The sequence below is a fragment of the Erinaceus europaeus genome, chromosome 3 (assembly GCF_950295315.1).
Source record: "Erinaceus europaeus chromosome 3, mEriEur2.1, whole genome shotgun sequence".
Lineage (NCBI taxonomy): Eukaryota > Metazoa > Chordata > Mammalia > Eulipotyphla > Erinaceidae > Erinaceus > Erinaceus europaeus.
In genome coordinates this window covers 158192171-158214434 of record NC_080164.1, presented here as the reverse complement: position 1 = coordinate 158214434, position 22264 = coordinate 158192171, and the positions used below count along the sequence as shown (strand labels likewise).

Here is a 22264-nt window from a genome sequence, read left to right as displayed (position 1 = left end):
GCAAGGACCGGCATAAGGATCCTGGTTCAAGCCCCCGGCTCCCCACCTGCAGGCGAGTCACTTCACAAGTGGTGAAGTAGGTCTGCAGGTGTCTATCTTTCTCCCTCCCTGTCTTCCCCTCCTCTCTCCATTTCTCTCTGTCCTATCCACCAATGACGACAATATAACAAGGACAACAAAATGGAATAAATTAAAAAAAAAATCCTAAGAAGTCTTACTACATACACATCTGTATACAGATTCAAACTACTCATTTGAGCTTACAGTGCATTATCAAATAATTTTAATACTTGAAAAAATCAGATTCATCTGTACTTCAAAAGACAAATTCTCTAGAGGAACAGATTCATATTAAACATGTTCTAAATTCTTACATTAAATTATGACAAGAAAAGAAGGAGTTGTTGTGAAAAAAAAATCTACAAAAGAAATGGTCTACTTTTCAGTAAGTACACTTCTGGCAGAACGTGCAAAAAAAGCAATTCCCTGGCTTTCTCATCTTTGTCTCTTCTGCTGTACAAGCTAAAAGCACTATTTCCTCATCTCCCTCGCAGCTAGGTGGGGCCATATGTCATAGTTTGGGTCAATAAAATAGAAATAGTTTTGGGTTTGTGTGTGTGTGAGGTGGAGAGGAGTGAGGGGCTGGGAAGCTGTGGAAGAAAGACTTCTAGCCCCTGCCTTTCTATGTTTTAGGAGGAAAGCATCTAGAATCACAGAAGTCATTTCAGAAGGTTAAGAGTCCTTGAGATGAAAAGCCTGAAGACAAATTTTTGTACTGTACAGATGCCAGAGTGAGAGACAGAAAAATAGGAAGAACCTGATTCCTGGTGACATCAGCTCTCTATTACCTACAGCAAGAGATTTGTTAAACACAAATAATGCTGAGCTATACAAACATATATATATGTTTCAGGCTTCTGTTCTCTACTACTAATGTATTTCTAATAAAAAGGCGAGCTAGTATAGTAACAAGTGAGATAAATAAAACAATAATAAACATCTGGACTATTGAACCAATGAGTGGTTACTGAAAGGGGAAGTGGAAGGTCAGGGCCGCAAGTCAAGACAAAGAAACACCCATTTTCACTTCAGACTGTGTCCAGAGACATCAGGCGTGGAAATGTCAACCCTTCACCCTCATTACTCCGGTGAGACCTTTCCTTTCATAGTATCCTCTAATTCCATTCCAGGAGCTTCACTTCCTAACAAAATCCCAAAAGCTAGATATAGACCAGGTCCCGTAAGATAGAGCATATGTTCGCATGTATCCATAAATTAGGGCAAAATATATACCTGGAGGCAAAAATACACAACAGTCTGTAGTGAGTCAGTATCAAGTTCATAATGAAACAGTATCTACACAGACTTAGACACCCTCCTCACCTACTTCCTATTACAGTTCTTTCACTCACTCCAAAGCTAACCTCATCAAAGCAAAGACTGCAAAAGCTGAATAAAGGCAAGAGACTGGCATACTTTAACGATGACTCTTTAGTCACTATCATGCCACCTCATCAGCTGGGGCTCTACTCATGGAGTCCTGAGACTCCCAAACAGACATTATGGACCTAGACCTCGAATAAATCCCTCTCTCCATTGTTACTGGTCATTCTTATCAGAAACAACACAATAGACCCCTTTGTGGGCCTCCATAGAACCTTGCCCTCAACTTGGATCAACAACGGTAGAGAATCCTCCAAAGGGAGGCTGAACAACATACTCTATGCTATACCTGACGAAGATGGGTCCTAATATTGGGGCAGCTTGGAATGTTCCTACTCATGACCACAGAATGTCAGCTCAGATCTACAGGGATGCAGAGGACACATAGGCTCCTAGGCTGAATATGGGCCCCAGATCACATCAAATCCATGGGGTTTACAGTCAACAATATTTATACACCTTTCCCATATTTGGGAGCTACTCTCTTCCCTGATCCAGCTTTCTGGTCCTTATGCCAGCCATGACATCACCTCCCCCAGACAATAATTAGGATCCACCTGCATATCAGATTTCAGGCTCAGGCAAAAAATAAATAAATAAAATTAAAAAACACTAGTATAGCCACAAGCCCTTTAGAATATAACTAAAATGGGAGTCCGGCTGTAGCGCAGTGGGTTAAGCGCAGGTGGCGCAAAGCACAAGGACCGGCATAAGGATCCCGGTTCGAACCCCGGCTCCCCACCTGCAGGGGAGTCGCTTCACAGGCGGTGAAGCAGGTCTGCAGGTGTCTATCTTTCTCTCCCCCTCTCTGTCTTCCCCTCCGCTCTCCATTTCTCTCTGTCCTATCCAACAACGACAACAACAATAATAACTACAACAATAAAACAACAAGGGCAACAAAAGGGAATAAATAAATAAAATAAAATAAAAAAAAAAGATTTTATTAAAAAAAAAAAAAAAAAGAATATAACTAAAATATGTCTACTAGCTATCTACAAAATGGAAGGGCCCCCAACTCTTCATCTGCACTACTCCAGCCTTTAGGTCAACAATCTGGTTTTGTATGTTAACTCTCTCTTCAATCACCAGGTTCCAGATGCTAGCATCATGCCCACCAGACTTCCCTGGACAGACAACCTGACTAATGTGTCCTGGAGCTCCACTTCCCCAGTGCCCTTCCCCACTAGGGAAAGTGAAAGACAGGCTGGGAGTATGGATCGACCTGTCAATGCCCATGTTCAGCAGGGAAGCAATTACAGAAGCCAGACCTTCAACCTTTTGCACCCCACAATGACCTTGGGTCCATACTACCAGAGGGTTAAAGAATAGGAAAGCCATCAGGGGAGGGGAAGGGATACAGAGTTCTGGTGGTGGGAAGTGGGTGAAGTTTTACCCCTCTTATCCTATGGTTTAGTCAATGTTTCCTTTTTATAAATAAAAAATTAAATTAAAAAAATAAAAGGAAAAAAAACACTGATTTGCAGTGAAGCATACCTTAAACCTGTACATTAAGATACAATCACACTTCAGTGTTTTAATGTCATAAAAAAAATTTCTCTCACTTAAGGTATACATTTTTGCAAAAAAAAATAAATTAAAAGGGGGGTGGACGGGCAGTAGTGCAGTGGGTTATGTGCATGTGGTGCAAAGTACAAGGATTGGCATAAGAATCCCGGATCAAGCCCCTGGCTCCCCACCTGCAGGGGGGAGGGTCACTTCATGTGTCTATCTTTCTCTCCCCCTGTCTTCCTCTCCTCTTTCCATTTCTCTGTGTCCTAGCCAACAACAATGACAACAATAACAAAAATAATAACAATAATGATAAACAACAAAAGGAAAAAAATAGTCTAAAAAAAAAAGCCTTTCTTTAAAAACACAGGTTTTTAGTGAGAATGAGGAAAGTACTTATCTAGGTATACAACAAATCATCCAGGTCAACAGAGTAGCTCCCCTGGCTAGTGCATCTGCTTTGCCATGTATATGACTCCAGTTAGAGCCTTTCCCCCATGCACTTTGGTGCTGTGAATTTCCCTCTCTATCTCTATCTGGAAAAAAAAAAAAGAGCCCAGAATGGTGACAAATGTCAAATAAACAAATAAATAAAAATAAAACAAGACATCAGTACAGATGATGAAAGAATGACTCATTTAGTTATAAGTAGCAAGACAAAATTTAGAGTCAGTAGTACTAACCAAAAAACACTGAGCTTTGCTTTGAAAAATAAGACGGCCTGGTAAACTTCTAGTTTGGACATCAACTACACTTAACAAAACACAGTGCTTAATATGCCCTAGATGAAAGGGAGGTGGGGGTTACACTTTTTCAGTCTACACCCATTTTTGCGAGTTTCAGGATATTAACACAGGGTTAATTTTTGTTTTCACCAGGGGCTGGGTGGTGGCGCACCTGACTGAGCGTGCATTACAGTGAGCAAGGACCAGAATTCAATCCCCCGGTCCCCACCTGCAGAAGGAAAGCTTCACAAGTGGTGCAGCAGTTGCTGCAGCTGTCTCTCTGTCCCTATCCCACTGCTGTATCTCCCCACTCCTCTCTGTTTCTGGCTGTCTCTATTCAACAAATAAAGATAACAAATTTTTAAAAAAATTTTTTTCACCAGGGTTATTGCTAGGGCTTAGTGTCAACTTTATGAATACAAATATCCCCCCACCCCTGTTTTTATTTTTTTCTTTTTGTCTTTCCTTTCTGACTTGTTAGATAGGACAGAGAGAAATTGAGAGGGAAGAGAGGAGAAAGAGGGAAAGAGACAGAGACATCTGTAGAACTGCTTTACCACTCATGATGTCCCCCCTGCAAGGGAGATTCAAACCTAGGTCCTTGTAGATGGTAATTTGTGCCATTAACTGAGTGTGCCACCATCCAGCTCCAACACAAGGATAACTTATTACACCTAAAAAAAAAAAATCCTCAGTGTTTCACACCATTGTTCCTGTTGGAGCATGTGATCGACAGCATGTGATCAGGAACACAAACTCTCATAAATAAGCAAAGTAGCAATGATAATATATTAAAAAAAAAGAAAAGCTTGATAACAGGAACATCTCTAAAATAAAACTGACTGTGTGTTCATCAAATAATTACCTGTAATAAAGCTTTTGACAAGAGCTGTGTGCCAGAACTCCTGGTTCCAGTCTCTGATGGGGGCCTGGCCTGCAGGGACTGTGTGTTACTAAGGGGAGAGGTACAGACTCACACCATCAAACCAACAGATGGAAGAACTGACAGTATTTTATCAAAACTGATGAGCCTCATTAAAGCTCCGCTCTGAATAGAAGGCTTCTTGTTTCTATGAGCAAGTCAAGTAATGCCCAATATAAAGCTGTAAAGTGTTTTTTTAAAAAAAAACAAACCTCAGAGTTGGCTCAAGGCTCCAAGTTCCTCTCAAGCCTAGGCAAACATTCTTCATTCTTTTTTCCCCCCCCAAGGGAGTCTGGGGGAAAAAAATGTAGCCCATTTGTCAGTGGCTTGCCATGGACATGTAGACATATGGTTTTGAGTAATTAGAATATCCACTGAACTCACAGGTACAAATGGGCTGTAAAACGTACAGCAGAGTAACAAAATAAATGTCAGTGCTCTTGAGAGCTATTAAATATGGAACAACTGCACTGCTTATTAAAAATACTTGTGGCAATAATGAACCAGTTTTTCAACAGTATTTAGAACATACTTTATAGCATATCTCATTCCAGATACCAAAGCTACCCTCTGTTCATCTCCACCCTTACAGCTCATCCCCAATGCCAACTCTGATCCCATGAGTTAGAGGGCAGATCCCAGGAACCTTCAGTTCAAACACAAAACAAACTGCATCTCTGATCCTTATCCATTGTCACTACTGAGACAAGCTGAATTAGACAACAGAACCAGCTGTAGAATCCAGACAGCTCAGGATCAGGTGGTGGTGCACCTGGCTAAACACACACTTTACAGTGTGCAAGGAACAGGGTTCAAGCCCCTGGTCCCACCTGCAGGAGGAAAGTTTCACGAGTGGTGAAGCAGGGCTGCAGGTGTCACTCTGTCTCTTTGCTCTCTATATCCTCTTCCTTCTCAATTTCTCTGTTTCTATTCAACAAATACTAAAATAATTTTTTAAAAAAAGAATCCAGACAGTATGAGTGTACAATGCTTAAGTACCACAATATAAACACTTCTCTCTGCTTTCAACAAAAACAAGCAAATAAATTATACAAAAAGATTTGTTTACTCCAGTATCTTTATTAGAAATTTAACATTGCTTAAACCATATTAATATATGAAACTGGGATTGTTTATTATCATCATCAATTCGTAGTTCTCTGGTTAAAAAAGTTATACTGAAGAAATCAAAGAAAGGTAGCTTGAAAGCGTAAAAAGAGAAATGAGGCAACTGAGTATTGAAAGCGAGGCAAAAGTTATAGCAACTTTAAGATAAAGCACAATACAAGGTCAAGTTGAGAAAAAAAGGGCAAACTGTGGGCACCATGTATATAGTTCACTGTGTTCAATATTCAGCTATGTTTGCAAATTTCATGTTGATACGCAACTGCTGATATAAAATACTAACTGGAAGGGAGAAAATGGAAAAGAATCAGTATTGTTTCAGCTAAATTGACATCATTCTCCCCTTGGCCTATTTCATATGTACTTATTTATATCATAGAAATAAATATTGGTGGTCCAGGTGGTGGTGCGTTCCTTTACCACAGTTGAAACATATCCTTATTACATGTTCTTCCTGTGCAAGTCTCGTAAAAACACCTGCTATTCAAACTCTTGGGGTTAACCCCCGAGGCTTAAAAGCCAATGCTCTTTGGCAAATCGATGTCACCCACATACCAAACTTTGGCAAACAAAAATATGTATTTGTCTCAATTGATACCTTTTCTAAATTTATGTGGGCGACAGCTCAGATGGGATAAAGCTCTAAAAAGCTTATAAACCATATGCTCTCCTGTTTTGCTGTAATGGGCTTACCTCTTCAACTGAAAACTGACAATTGAAATACGTTTATTAGCAAACAATTTAAAGATTTTTGTTCCCTCTGGAACATTACTCATACCACAGACATTCCCTATAATCCACAGGGACAAGGCATTGTCAAGAGGGCCCATCAAACCCTTAAGGCTCAATTAAACAAAGATAAAGGAGGAATGTACCCCCCCCCCCAATATCCAGCTAGCAAAAGCCTTAGCTACATTAAATCTCTTTAATATTTACAATAATTCGGACCTACCTCCTATTATTCTTCACTGGCAAACACCATCTACCCTCCCAGCTATTAAGGTCAATTGAAAAGACCCACTCAATAAAATTTGGAAAGGGCCTGACCCCCTATTAACCATGGGGAAGGGTTTCGCTCCAAACCTGTCTGGGTTCCTGCCCGCCATGTCCGAAAATACCTGCATGACAGCACTGCTATCCCTGAAGAACAAGAAATACTACAAGAGGACTAGATGCAGGATGCATCCCAGGATCCATATTACAACATGGCAGAATCTGGAAAATCTGGCTCACAGAGCCCTTTTTCCTACCCCTTCTCTGGATGTCTTATGTTATGACTGGCCAGTTGTGTTCTGTGAGTGAGTGTGTTAAACGACCAAAAATTTTTGTATGACCCATCTGCTCAGAGTACTCTAAAATTTAATTGACTTTATATAAAAATGCTGGATGCAGCAAAGGTTTCTGGAAATATCCAGAAACATTCCAAAAAAAAATTTTTTTTTCTTTCTCTCTCTTTTGATTTTTTATATATAAGTCTTGGTATATATGTAAAGTCCTTAGTCTTAAACTGTGTGAATAAAGATAGATCTAAATTTGTTTTTAAAATGATATGTTTTCATAACAAAAGTTTTTCTCCTTCTGTGTGTTATAACTAAATGTTTATAGGTATGTTTCGAGTTTGGTAAACACTAACTTAACGGTTAAAAGTGTAACCTTGAAGCTACATTACTACCAGACAAGGTAAAATTAATTTGCGAAAAGTAACTAACTATTTAAGGTAAAGTCTAAGTATTTAACGTGACAATACATCCACAAAACTAAAATACAAATTCTCTATACAGGGCACTAAAGTGCCCTGTAAACTATCTTGTGGAAATTAATCCACAACAAATCTGGCATCAATCTGACACTGTAAATGTTAAACCCATTGTCACTAATGTGTTAACTCTCTAGTAACCTGAGTCTGTTTATAGTCCAAAGTAAAATGGTTAAAAAATCAATATATTTTAACTAAAATTGGTCTGAAGATCCTGCTGTAGAGACTGCCACAGAGGTCACATTAGATGACCTTTTAACAAAATCATGAAGATACTTAAACCAATTATAATCATCGAGCTAACAATTATAGTAAACCTCTAACTTGTTACAAGTTTTTTTTTTCACAAGTAAGTGATTACAGCTATCAAGCCTTCACATGAAGAATCATCTGTTCATATGGTAATGTATTAAACTATAAAAAGTTTTTCCATACACAAATTATGTGAATTAACAACATTCACATATTCTTCTACACTTAACTGGTGTATCTCGTCTTGCCACTACAGGCCCGCCAAACACCTAAGCTCAATTAAGTAAAAAAATTAAAAAATTAAAAAGTAATAATAAATAATAAAAATAATAAATAAATAAGGGAAGATATACCCCCCCCAATATTCAGTTGGCTAAGGCACCAAACCTCTCTTTCTATAAAAAATTCAAATCAGATGCCCTGCTAACCATGGGAAGCAGGTTGTTTGTGTTTCTTTCACAGGAATCCTGGGAAAAACCATCTGGACCCCTGCACACTCTGACATCACCCACTAGACGGCACGACTACAGTGGCACACCCCTGAAACCCTAGATGTCACCTGACGTGATCTAAAGAACCTGATTCACAGACTCCAAGGACAGAACTTTTTTACTGCCTGTCTGCCCTTCCTGCTTTTGCTTTGCCTGTCACCTTTTGGCGGTTCCAGCTCACTCTCTACAGAAAAGCGGAATTCCAGCAGCTGACCTTCTTCATGCAGCGTTTCATCCCCTGGCATTTCTCCCCCTAGTCGCCTACTTTGGACTGACACTTCTATTGGACTTGCTGGTTTACCCTTTGGACACTTTACACAATTCTTACAGCAGCTTCCTTCCCTTCATGCTGCTGGCTTTTCAAAGACTGACCCTGAGTAGTTCATAGACTTTACAGACTGTTGCCTTGAGGACTATACAATGCCAAATAGCCCCTCTGCTTGGCAGGCCATGACCTACAGGTCCTGCCCTTTGAGGCAGGAAACGCCCCCTCATTACGAACCCTTGCCCCCCCCCCCCGGAGACAGGGAATGTTTCTTTGCACACCAAGCCTTCCCTTGACATCACACTGGCTCTTACTGTTCCCCTACTTGTCCCTTCCTGTTTTGTTATATCATTCAGGTTTATGCCCAAAAGGTTTCTGCTCACCCCTATACTACTATTCCTCTGTCACAGATAGAGTCTTTTACAGACATTGAACCATCTTAATGTGATGACTAGATAGAAAGATAGAGTAAGATGTAGAAATATTGTGAGGAGATGGTTGAGCTGGCAGAGCTTAACCTATGAGATGAGTCCCTCCAGGTAAGACTCTCTCTCTAAAGAGGGGTTGAGCACAGGGGGGAACACATAAATCTCACAAGGTTGGCGGCCATGTAAGTCTTCCCTCCCCCACAAAAACGTTCTACATCTTCCCACCTGAGCACGGCATTCCTTAAAAACATTTTAGTCTGCTCCACTCTATACATTACCTTACTGTGTCCATTAGGTATAAAAGAAAAGGGGGAGATGCCGTGCAGATGTTTCCCCTGCCACCCTACACAGAGAAATATGGTATTTTCAAGGCTTTCCCCAACCAATAATGTCCCAGCACCTCACTCCAGGGTGTTGACCAAAAAAGTCCACCTACTCTCCCTCCCCGCGCGTGCTCTCTCTTGCCCAGTGGTGAGGTAGCAGGAAGCAGCCATTTTTTTGGCTGGCTCCACATGGCCTGAACCACCCGTCTGACCCAACAATAAAGATTTGTGTTCTCTCTGCACTTGGATTCTCTCTCCATCGCACCCTACTGCTGCGCAAATCAACAGTGGTGCAGTGGATAAGGCATAAGACTCTCAAGCAAGAGTTTCCGAGTTCAGTCCCCAGCAGCACATGTACCAGAGTAGTGTCTGGTTCATTCTTTCTCTCCTATCATATCATTTCTCATGAATAAATAAAATCTAGGAAGAAAGGAAGGAAGGGAGGAAGGGAGGGAGGAAGGGAGGAAGGAAGGAAGGAAGGAAGGAAGGAAGGAAGGAAGGAAGGAATACTGTTAGCAAAACGGGGATTTTTTTTTAAAAAAAACTACTGGTGGAAAGTAGTCTGTGCATAACTGGATTATTAGGGTTTGGTATCAATGACTTGGTCTCAGACAGTGTATGATTTGTCCTAGGTGCCAACCCCTGTGCTAATGTCCAGAGGTTTTTAAACCATCATTTTTTTTCATTAGACATATTTGGTGTACTCCATAATTGGATTAATATTTATTTGTGTAGTACTCTGAAGCCTACAAAATAGCTAAAGCCTCTCACTAATTGTCTGGATAATTTTGAAAAGTTAGAGCAGATTTAGTTGGGTAGATTTTTTTTTCCAACAGGGTTCATTTTTTGCCACCAGGACTACTGCTGGAGCTCAGTGCCTGCAGGACAAATCCACTGCACTTGGTGGTCATTTTTTCTTTTCCTTTTTTATGTTATTCGATTTTTTTTTTCTTTTAAATGGGAAACAGTGTACTTATTGAGTGTCAGAATTGTGAGAAGTGTTGGGTTTGCTAAAAAGTATGAGATAGAGTAAATGACCTGGGGAAGCAATAGTAGGAAAAGATAACAAAAGAAAACTGACATAGAGCAATGGAAGATAACTACTTGGCTGTAGGGTAAGCACTGAACCCAGCCCAGAAGACAGACTTGTGTTCATACATGGCTTTTCAAAGGAGGCGATGATTGACATGGTAAACTACAAAAATCCAAACCAGCTTATTCAGGCTTACCTCTCTTGTTCCAGCTCATTCACCTGCAAAATGGGGATAAGAGCAGAGCATCTACTGCTTCAGTGTGGAGAGGACCAATGTAACACACTAAAAATATTCAAAGAATGCCAGGCACACATTAAATTCCACAGAGCTTGATGGAACTGCAAATATTTTAAACCTTTCAAATCTGAAGCCAATTGAGTATACTACTTATTTAAAAATCTAATCACAAGAAAATACATCTATAAACCTTTGTGTTATTGCTGCTGCTAAGGTTATCACTGGGACTCTGGAGACTACTTTGTTTAAAGGGCAAGAGACAGAGGGGGAAAGAGAGAGGAGGGGATATCACATCACTATGCCATTGGTAAAACTTGTCCAAACAGATGTTCTCTTCTGGTGCTCGTGGGCTGTAATCCAGGTTCTTGTGCACATAAAGTTTGAGTTCTATAGGATGAATCATTGCCTGTCTCCCACATATTTTTTTTAATGTGATATGGCGTGAGTGATAATCTTTCAAGCAAATGTGAGCACTAGTCTCTTCTAAAAAGGGGGGGAGGGGCTGGGCAGTAGCACACCCAGTAGTGTACATGTCACAATGCATTAAGGATCTGGGTTCAAGTGCCCAGTCCCCACCTGCAGGGGAAAGCTTCATAAACAGTGAAGCAGGGCTGTAGGTGTCTTTCTATGCACTCCATAAATAAAATATTAAAAAATAGGTATGAATTAGGAATAAAGTTAAACTTTCAACCTGTCACTACAAACTGGATTGAAAGAAAAGGAGCATGTTTAATGGGTAGAATTAGATTGTTAGAGAAAACATAATGCTAATCACTAATAAAACAACAATAACAAAACAACAATCACAACAAAAGAGAAAGCATAAAACTGAAAAGAGTTTATAGATTCTGAGTAAATAATATCTTACATAGGGGCCAGCTGGTGGCAAACCTGGTTGATGCACATGTTACAATGCACAAAGATCCAGGTTCAAGCCTTTGGCCCCCACCTGCAGGGGGACAGTTTTGTGAGCAGTGAGGCAGAGCTTCAGGTGTCTCTCTGCCTCTCTTCCTCTCTATCTCGCCTTTCCCTCTCAATTTCTGGCTGTCTCTATTCAATAAATAAAATAAAAAGATAATAAAAAATATATTTAGGGGGCCGGGTGGTAGCACACTTGGTTGAGCACACATTACAATGTGCGAGGACCTAGGTTCGAGCCCCTGGTCCCCACCTGCAGGGGGAAAGCTTCGCAAGTGGTGAAGCAGTGCTGCAGGTGTCTCTCTTTCTCTCTTCCTCTCTATCTCCCCCTGCCCTCTCAATTTCTAGCTGTCTCTATCCAATAAAGATAATAAACAAAAATTTTAAATATATATAATTTTTAAAAATAATAACCTTATACTTATGTTACTCTCAGAGAATGTAGGATCTCAGAAAGTATGGATCCTATCACTAATACAACAATCACTGGATCAATGGGCAGGCTTGGCAAGACACATCTGAATACTGCAGAGGTGTTAAGGACCAAATGCGTACTGAGAATCAGAATGGAGAGAGGCATGGCTGGACCATTCACTAGCCGTATGACTACTGACTGGCAAGTTACTTAGCTTGCCCAGACCTAAACTTCCTCATTTATAGAGAGATACCAACATCTACTTTACATAGCAGCTACCAATACAGTTTCAGAAAAATAAATCAATTGAGGGGTCTAGTACATCGAGACAGTGCTATCACTGAGGGCTCTAAATAAAGAATTCATCTTGACTAAAAAGACTGACATTCCATAATGACAAAAAGCATTCAGATCAATGCTTCCCACATCAAGCCTTCAGACTTTAATTAATGGAACATATTTACCAAGGCACTGAAATAGATTATTTGTAGGAATTGGCAATAATTGAAACTGCTTATACATTTTAAAGCTAAATGGTGATTAAGAAAGAGATTGTTAACCCCAGATTTGCTGAAATCTCAAGCCTATTTTTGGAAATACTAGATGCCAGGTTTCCATGCCAAGAATTTTAAAACATGGTGTTTAAACATTTGTTGAAAACAGATGTGGCATTGTATGGCATTGGCACTACATTTCCTGGGAAACACCAGATGCAGAGATTGGCCAGATACAGAACCCAGAGAATTCTAGGCCACCACCTACATCCTGCTGACTCTCTCTGCATCACAAAACCCATAACCCTATGAGGTCTATTGAATTTCTATTAGAGTTCCATCCCTGTGCCAGACACCAGGGAACATTATGTTGGGGGATGAGTCTCTTGTTAAACCCTGCTTTGAAAATGTTTAATCAAGTCCATTTATGTCATTAAACCTCAATACCACAATTATCATTAGATGGACATACAAACCCACCAAGTAAGGCATCTGGATATAATGGATAATGGATTAACTAATATTCACACAAATTATTGAAAAAGAAAAAAAAGACCTTAGGGGGGATAAAGATGAAATGAGTTATATATCACTTGTAATATGAGAAATTAAAATACCTTATTTTTTTAGAATGGGAAAACTGATAGTCTAGATGACATAATAAATGGTAAACAAAGATAGCTCCCTTGAATTGGCCCCGCAACTACTTCCAGAAATTCTATTCAGCTAGCAATACTACACACATATATTATATATTGCAGTTTTATTGTAGTACATAACATAGACTATTTCATTATCTCATTTAAATTTTTTAAAAATACTAACTTTCATACTACATCCACATAAATTTAGATCAGCTAGCAATACTACACACATATATTATATATTACAGTTTTACTGTAGTACATAACATAGACTATTTCATTATCTCATTTAAATTTTTTAAAAATACTAACTTTCATACTACATCCACATAAATTTAGATCAATTTATAATTTTCCAGGATACAGAAGATCAATAAACACCGAGCCGATGAATAAAACTTAACTATATAAGCTAAATTTCCATGTAATAAAATTAACTAAAAAGTAAAAACACCAAAAATAGCAGCAAAAAAGAATGCCATGAAAATTAAATGCTTCCATTATAGATTTAACAACAAAACAAAAAAAATTCAAAAACTGCTGGGAAAACCTCTCATAAATAAAAGGAGACTGAATATATAGAGATGAATCATAAAAAAAAAATTTTTTTTTCAAAAGTTCAGCTATTTAGTCCAGAAAACGCTTGTTAATGACCAACAATTTAGCAAATCCCTCTGAAATCTTGTCTGTTACTGCCTTGAAATCTGGAGGACAAGGCAATGGATAAAATATATATTCACATCATTAATGTAGGACTATAAAATTATTATATTTTTAAATATTTATTTATTGATTCCCTTTTGTTGCCTCTGTTGTTTTATTGTTGTGGTTATTCTTGTTGTTGTTATTGATGCCATCATTGTTGGATAGGACAGAGAGAAATGGAGAGAGGAGGGGAAGACAGAGAGGGGAACAGAAAGATAGACACCTGCAGACCTGCTTCACTGACTGTGAAGTGACCCCACCCCCTGCAGCTGAGGAGCCCAGGGCTCCAACCGGGATCCTTATGCAGGTCCTTATGCTTTGCACCATCTGCACCTAACCCACCGTGCTACTACTGTCCGACTCCCAAAATTATTATATTCTTAAGCTTAAAATGAAAATGGTACCTATACCAAGAGCATTTTGAATGTAAATGACTATTTTGACAAGTGTAATAGGAATTCTTGTTTAAAAACTAATCAAAAAGGAGAAAAAATACGCTACAAAGAGAAGACTACCAGAAAACTCTATTTGTCACTGTGTGGCCCGTCACAGAGTAAGACTCTAAACAGCAACGATTTTTCTTTTTTTTTTGGTTGTCAGTGTCCTCTAGTGTCTACAGCAGAGCCCTAGAATTAAAAAGAACCCCATTTACAAAATGGATGGATACATATAGTGACAGTGAATTATAACAAAACCTATTCAAGCTCAATTGTTCAACTTATATACAAAGTTGAAACAATTTGGAAAACTACAATAATATTTTGCAGGCATATAAAACAATTAGAAACAGGACTAGATGCCATTCCAGATGCTACTACAATACCTTCCTGACCTCCCTAGGCAGATGATCTCTCCAATATGTCCCAAAACCTCACCTCTCCTTAGCCCTACCCCACTAGGGAAAGACAGAGACAGGCTTGGGGTATGGATCAACTGGCCAATGTCCATTTCTAGCAGAGCAGCAACTACAGAAGCCAGAACTCCTACCTTCTGCACCCCCAAGAGAATTTTGGTCCCATACTCCTAATGGAGGGAAATGTTAGGGGAAGATGACCAGAAGGTCTGAACCCCAATTCCACCAGGACAGGGAACTCTTCGGACCAATAGCCTTTGTTTTTGCCTCATCACTGAGGGAAGGGAATCTGGAGAGCACCTGAGGAATCACGTGCTATTTCTCTTACCAGAGAAGGAAGAAGAAAAAAGAAACCCAGAATTTTAATAGGGGTCGATGTGGCTTAGAAAGGAAGTCAAACAAGGGCCTTATTAATAGATAAGAGGGTGGGGTTTTTGCATGATGCAAAGAGACTCTCATACCTGAACCTCTGAGGCCCCAGGTTCAGTCTCTCATACCACCATTAGTAGAGCTAAGCAGTGTTCTGGTAGAGAGAGTGAGTGAGAGAGAACAAACATAAACATAATCTTCCACACAGGGTCAGCTATCTTTGCCTGAACATGCTTCTCCAGTGCATGTCTTTTCACTGTCCTGATTAAAAGTTTAAAATATAAGGGGGGGAGGACTTTATGATGAATACTTAAGAGTGGGGGGGTCTTTTAACAGTGTTATAAAAACCACTCATCTTAAGACATCTCCTCAATGGAGTACTACTCTGCAGTTAAAAGAAAGGCTACAATGTGTTTTATGGAAGTAAAACGATGGCACTGGCAGTCATCATGTTTAATAAAGTGAGTAAGGAGGTAGAAGGCAGCTACAGGAAAACTTCACTCATATGTAGAATGTAGAGAACTGAAACATATGAACTTGAATACACACACACACACACACACACACACACATATACGTATATATAGTCAACCCATATCTATAACGTTTGGAGAAGTATGGTGGTTACTGTTGTGTGTGTGGGGAGGGTGGAGGTGGCATAGTAGTGTGAAGGTGGGAGTGGTGTGGAATTGTACCCCTATTATCTTAGAATCTTGTAAATAACTTATTAGTTAGATCATCCTAACAAAAAAAACAGACTAACATAAAGCCCTAACATTTTTTTTTTTTTTAAAGCAAAGCCACTGCTAAGCTCTGGCTTATGGGATTGAACCTGGGACCTTTATTGCCTCAGGAATGAAAGTCGTTTTTACATCATCACTACATTCTTTCTCCAGTCCACACCTAACATTTTTAAAGGCATCCCTCCTAAACAGACAAGAGCTACTTCAAAGTTTTATATTCTACAAAGAGCAAAAGTAAACAAAATGAAAATAAAAATGGCAAACATGAATCTTTGAACTGAGCAAATGGGAATACAAAAAAATTCTTGTTAATTCCACAGAGTTTACACCAGTCGTTTGGTGGTGCTCCTGCTATCATTATGCTATATTCCTTTAGAAAGGAAATTTAAAAATAAGTAAAGGCAATAGTTATGATAGTCTGTTCCAATAGCTGTTTTAATATAAAGTAAAGGTCAGTTTAATGCAATGCCCAGAATGAACTCAGGGCCTCATGAATATTTGATACCACTGAGCCACATCCCTCGATCAATGTTTACTTTATAGTTTTAAGAGAGGAGGAAAAGAAAGCACAAAGAGAAAACACACCAAAACCAACACTCCACCACAGATGATGAACCACCCCCACCCCAGTGCTGTCCATGGTGCTACCTTTGTTGCCCATGTCCTTATCCCTAGGGCCTGATCATGTTACAGTACATTCACTTGACTCACTGAGTGTTTCCCATAATTTAAAGGGACAGACATACCCAGAAAAAAAAAAAATCATAAAACATTTTTAGTGATGCTTCACAAGAAATCTGAAAGATTTATTGAGAATAGAGGGGGTGGGGCAACTCTAGAACAATCAATAATCTACTAATTGAATTTCCAGACAAATGCACAGGAGTTGCAGAAAATTACAGAATATAATGTTAAAATGTTTTTCATGTTAAATGTTTTTTTTTTCAAACAATTTCCCTTGTGCTGAATTTACAAATGGATTTTTAATTTCTCCAGTGAAATGTGCTCAGGTAACAAAAATCTGTGTTCAAAAAACAAATGAAGTATTACAGTTATGGCAAGATATATAAATTGAAACAATGAATGCTTATAAAGCTTTATTTAAAAATAGCTATAGTTTAGAAAGTACACAATTTACTAGCAGTTCTTCAAAAATTTAAACACATTCCACTGTTAATCTGTTACTTTACTTTCCACTTAACTGTTTGTTTTTTTTTTCCCTTTGCCTCCAAAATTATCACTGGGGCTTCATGCCAGCACAAAGCCATTACTCCTGGAAGCCATTTTCTTCCATTTTATTGGACAGAACAGAGAGAAATTGAGAGAGGAGAGTGAGACAGGCAAAGAGATCAGCTTCACCACTTGTGGAACATCTCCCCGAACTTAGGGAGAAAGCAAAGAGACAGAAGTTGAATCAAACTACATACTATTTTATTGAAATTATATTGCATTATAGCATTATGTAAGTTACTTTATACCTTTCAACATTTTGCCTGAAACCCTTGCTTAACCCTTTGCACCCAGGAAACTCCTTATTTAGCATACCACCTAAGTTCTTCATACAATCTATCATGTGAGAAAACCAACAGACAACTTTTGTCTAGAGAGAAACACATATACCAGGATGAACACAGATAACTTAGAATAATATAATGGAGCTTATACATGAAGGGCCCACCTTAATTTGTCCATTCTCAAGGGGCCAAGAACATGGCAGGATCAGCTGTAGTGTTGGGAGTTTTACGTGGGAGTTCCTGAGTTGTATCTTTGGCACAACATATGCCAAAGTAATGCACAAGCCTCCCCCCATCCAACTCCACCCCCTTGCTATCTCCTCTCTCTTGAAATAAATAAATGAATGTAAAAAAAAATGACTCAAGGTTACGATCTGATTCTTTTTGATACAGTGTAAATTAAAAAACAAACAAACATATGGGGGTCATGTGGTGATGCACCTGGTTAAGTGCACGTTACAATGCACAAGGACCCAGGATCAAGCCCCTGGTCCTCACCTGCAGGGGTAAAGCATTGTGGATGGTGAAGCAGGGCTGCAGGTCGGTCTCTGTCTCTGTCTCTCTCTATCTATCTATCTCTCTATCCCTCTATCTTTACCTCTATCTCCCCTTTCCCTCTCAATATCTGGCTGTCTCTATTCAATAAATAAAGATTCAAAATTTTTTTAAAAAAAATACACATACGCAAACAAATGTGAGAAGTGTTATGGCTGTGTGTATTTAAGAAAATGCATGGCACAGAAAAGGACTAGAAGTAAACATACATCAGAAATACCTTTACTTCTCAAAAGATGGAAAAAGCCAAGCATTATCCTCTCGCTTCTAAGAATACATTTACATCTGCTCACAGAAGTGTTTCTAATTTTCAGGCCATGCTCTTAATCCATTTTTTACTTCTCTATAACTCCTGCACAATTCTAAAAGGCACTGAGCTCATCATCCAATCAAAGTGTTTGTCCTAGATTAGCAAGATAGCTCATCTGAACGGTGCACCTGCTTTGTAAATTAAGCTCTACTGCACTGGGGGAAGCTTCAGTGCTGTGGCTCTTCTCTCTCTCTCTCTCTCTCTCTCTCTCTCTCTCCCTCCCCTTCCCCCACTTTTAAAAATGTATTTATTAATAAGGAGGATGGCAGGAGAGAGAAGAAACAAACATCACTCTGGTACATGTGCTGCCGGGGATTCAACATGCTTGACATTCCTGCTTTATCCACTGCGCCACCTCCCGGACCAGGACCTCTCTCTCTCTCCTTCTCTGCCTCTTTCTATATGGAAAACCAAATGCTTGTCCTGTTTGACTTTTCTTCTGAGAAAGTAATGCTCATATCCTCCTTCAACAAGCACGCCCTTTTCACAATGCCTGGTACAACACCCAATATTTCAGATTGCACAGTCTGAACCTCCCAGGCTACTCAACTACAAAACAAAAAAGAATTCTTAAGCTATTTTGAAAAAGTCACAAAGCAGAGATTTTTCAATAAGTATTTTTCAAAAACAGACTGCTTGGTAAGTAAGAAAGTATGCTTAGTTACTAAGGCTCTGGTTTGGCACCGAGGAACTATCTTGACTTTAAAGTAACATACTCATATGCTTGAGGCCTCAAAGGGCCCAAGTTCAATCCCTTGCAACATTATATGCCAGAAATGAACAGTGCTCTGGTCTCAGTCACCCTCACCCCTCTCTATATATTTCCATGTTAAATAAATAAATAAGCAAAGTTTCTAAGTTCTGGTTTTAAACCATGAACTTTAGACAAGTTATTTATTTTTCTCATCTATACAGCATTACTGAGAATCTCTTCTGTTTTTAAGGAAAAATAAAAAGAAAATGTATATAAATTAATTGGCACAGTATCAGATACTCAGCAAAATAGTAGTCATTATTATGTTTTTTATGCTTGATTACAAATAAATGAATTGTGTGTGCGCTAATCACAAAGGGTTAGTGAAACTTTAAAAAATTCTGCCTCACTGCTAGATAATAACAAAACTTCAAGACAATCCTACTAATGCAAGCAATGAAATTAATAATTTGAAGTCCATCAGATCTGTGTAAGTGAAAAACAAAAGGAATACCTCCACTAATTGGGCAGAGTAGCTTCCTTACTAATAATATATGCAAGTTATGCATTTTTAAACTTCATTCCAGTAAAAAAAGTTTTAATCATTTTACTTCAGACTGAAACTATTCACACTCAGTCTGAACACATTATTAAACTGTACATCACTATTCTTGAAGAATATGCTAACTATCCAAGTTATTAATATGCCAACAGTGCTCAGTGATGCCTTCCACAACTAATTGGCTAAGAAATCTTACCCCAAAAATATAATAGACAAGTTGACACTGAAGTTCAAAGGATTCTTTCAGTAAAGACTTACAGTTAATTTATGAAGCTACTACTGTAGTATCTCTATTTTTATGATGGAAATAGGCAATGTTTACATTTCAGCTTTTCATGTCTTATGAAAAATTTTGGTCAAAGAAGTTCATTCTACATTATATATCCAAAGCATGCACTTTAATTCCACAATTACTTGCACCTAGTATAATCTAGGCTGAAAGATTAATTCATTCCCTAAGAGAAGGAAGCAACTTTCTTATGCATATTAAAATCAGGTGTTAGAGAAAGAGATCTGTACAGATTAAAATAAAACTTCTAAAAGTTTACCTTAACATCAGTTTTCTCACGATATTTAAATCTTTCATTGAGTTTATCAATACTAACCAAATTCACTAAGTCAGCAAGTCTAGTTGTCTAGTTTACATGTGTATGATATGAGTATGTGTCTATCAGTTACTGGTCTCTAGTAAATTACTTCCTCTGAAAATATATATACAAAGAAAAATGAAATTCTATAAAGAAAGTTACTTATGCCTATTTGTAGTTTTCTATCACAAAAGAAAAACAAGACAAGGAGCCAGGCGGTGCCACACCAGGTTAATTGCACACACATTACCATGCACAAGGAATTAGATTCAAGCCCCAGGTCCCTACCTGCAAAAGGAAAGCTCCTGAAGTGGTGGAATCAGTGCTCCATCTCTCTCTCTCTCTCTCTCTCCCTCCCTCCCTCCCTCTTCCACTCTCACTCCCTCTCCCTCCCTCCCTCCTTTCTTCTCAATTTCTCTATCCTATCAAAATTATTAAATAAAGTTTTTTTAAAAAGTAAAAACAAAAAGATTTAAAATAAAAAAGCACAAGACAGAGCTGGACCTATTTCATCAACAGCTGTGATAATTGCTTTATTTATTCTCTCATAGTTTTAAGTTACTTCAGTTAAGAAATACTTCTCAATGTTCCATTCTTCAAAGGGAGGCTGGATAACATACTCTATCTACCTCCTGAGGAAGATGGGTCCTGAAATTAGGGCAGCTTGGAAAGTTCCTACTCATGACTACAGAATGTGAGCTCAGATCTACAGGGATGCAAAGGTTACATAGGATCCTAAGCTGAATATGGGCCCCGGATCAAATTGATGGGGGTTACAGTCAACAATATTTATACACCTTTCCCATATTTGGGAGCTACTCTCTCTCCTGATCCAGCTTCCTGGGTTTTTCCAGCCATGACATCATCTCTCCAGACAGTAACTTGGGTCCACCCGCATATCAGAGGTCAAGCTCAGGAAAAAAACAAACAAAACAAAACAAAACAAAAAAACTAATATAGTCACGGGCCCTTTGGAATATAACTATAATAGGCCTACTAGCTATCTTCAAAATGGAGACCCCAAATCTTCATCTGAACTATTCCAGCCTTTAGGTTCATGATTAGTCAACAAATTTGTTTGGCTTTATATGTTAACTCTTTCTTCAGCCACCAGGTTCTAGATGCTAGCATGATGCCAACCAGACTTCCCTGGACAGACAACCCCACCAATATGTCCTGGAGCCCTGCTTCAGCAGAGCCCTGCCCCACTAGGGAAAGAGAGAGACAGGCTGGGAGTATGGATCAACCTGCCAATGTCCATGTTCAGAGGAGAAGCGATTACAGAAGCCAGACCTTCCACCTTCTGTACCCCAGAATGACCCTGGGTCCATACTCCCAGAGGGTATAAAGAATAGGAAAGCTATCAGGGAAGGGGATGGGATACAGAGTTCTGGTGGTGGGAATTGTGTGGAGTTGTACTCATCTTATCCTAAGGCTTTTATCAGTGTTTCCTTTTTATACGTAAAAAAAAAAGAAAGAAAGAAAGAAATACAGGCAGGGGTAGATAGCATAATGGTTATGCAAAGAGACTCTCATGCCTGAGGCTTCAAAATCCCAGGTTCAATCCCCTGCACCACCATAAACCAGAGCTGAGCAGTACTCTGGTAAAAAAAAAAAAAAAAAAAAACCTTCTCAAAAATTATTTTTAATGACCCTTTTTCTGGTCCTTTAAAAGGGTACTGTCCAGACTCAAATTTTATGTAGACACCTTCCTACTGCTGGATGAACTGAAAACAGTGAATTATAAAACAGTGAATATAACTACATTATATTTTAGGGGTGTACTCAAGGCAAAATGTGTAGTCTGAGTACAAACACTAATAAGTCAAATAAACAAAACACAGTGTATAATATAATCAAGGAGTCACAATCTGCAATTACTATAACACAGCTTACCTGTTCATTCTTGCAAAGCCACACACTGTTTCCACTTAAAACCGTATAAATCTTGGCCTTATATCCTCTCAATTCTAGATTACCACATTTGTCAGGAACAAGAGCTGCTTGAGACTGCGAGGAAAGGGATTGCGATTTCAGTGCATTTAACAGTATGCTGATCCAGTCATTTCTCTCCTCTATAAATAAAGACAGGAGAAAATACATGCATCATACTTGTATACCTTAAAGAGACACTGGAACATATGCATAGATCTAATCCCTCTGAAACAAATACTGACAGAATCTTCCTCACAGTTACAACCTAAGACACTATTGTAGACAGAACCAATAACCCAATCTATTGTACAAGGGAAAAAAATAAGAGTACTCAAAAACTGTACTATACTCAGTATCACTGGCTTCACCAGGTAGTTTCTGAGAGACGAAAGAAATCTCAGTACCACCTCCAGAGCTAAAGAATTAAGAGACTTCATTTTAACACCTCCAAAATAA

At 38.8% G+C, this 22264-nt stretch overlaps 1 protein-coding gene across 4 annotated transcripts in view; it reads right to left on the bottom strand.

Moving 5' to 3' along the window:
• Positions 1–22264, bottom strand: part of ARAP2 (ArfGAP with RhoGAP domain, ankyrin repeat and PH domain 2) — a 214039-nt gene that overhangs the window by 118316 nt on the left and 73459 nt on the right. For all 4 annotated transcript variants that reach the window (XM_060188231.1, XM_060188230.1, XM_060188233.1 and 1 more), the window contains one exon: positions 21770–21948. In XM_060188231.1, the coding sequence (XP_060044214.1) occupies positions 21770–21948 (179 nt within the window). The remainder of the gene's footprint in view (positions 1–21769; positions 21949–22264) is intronic.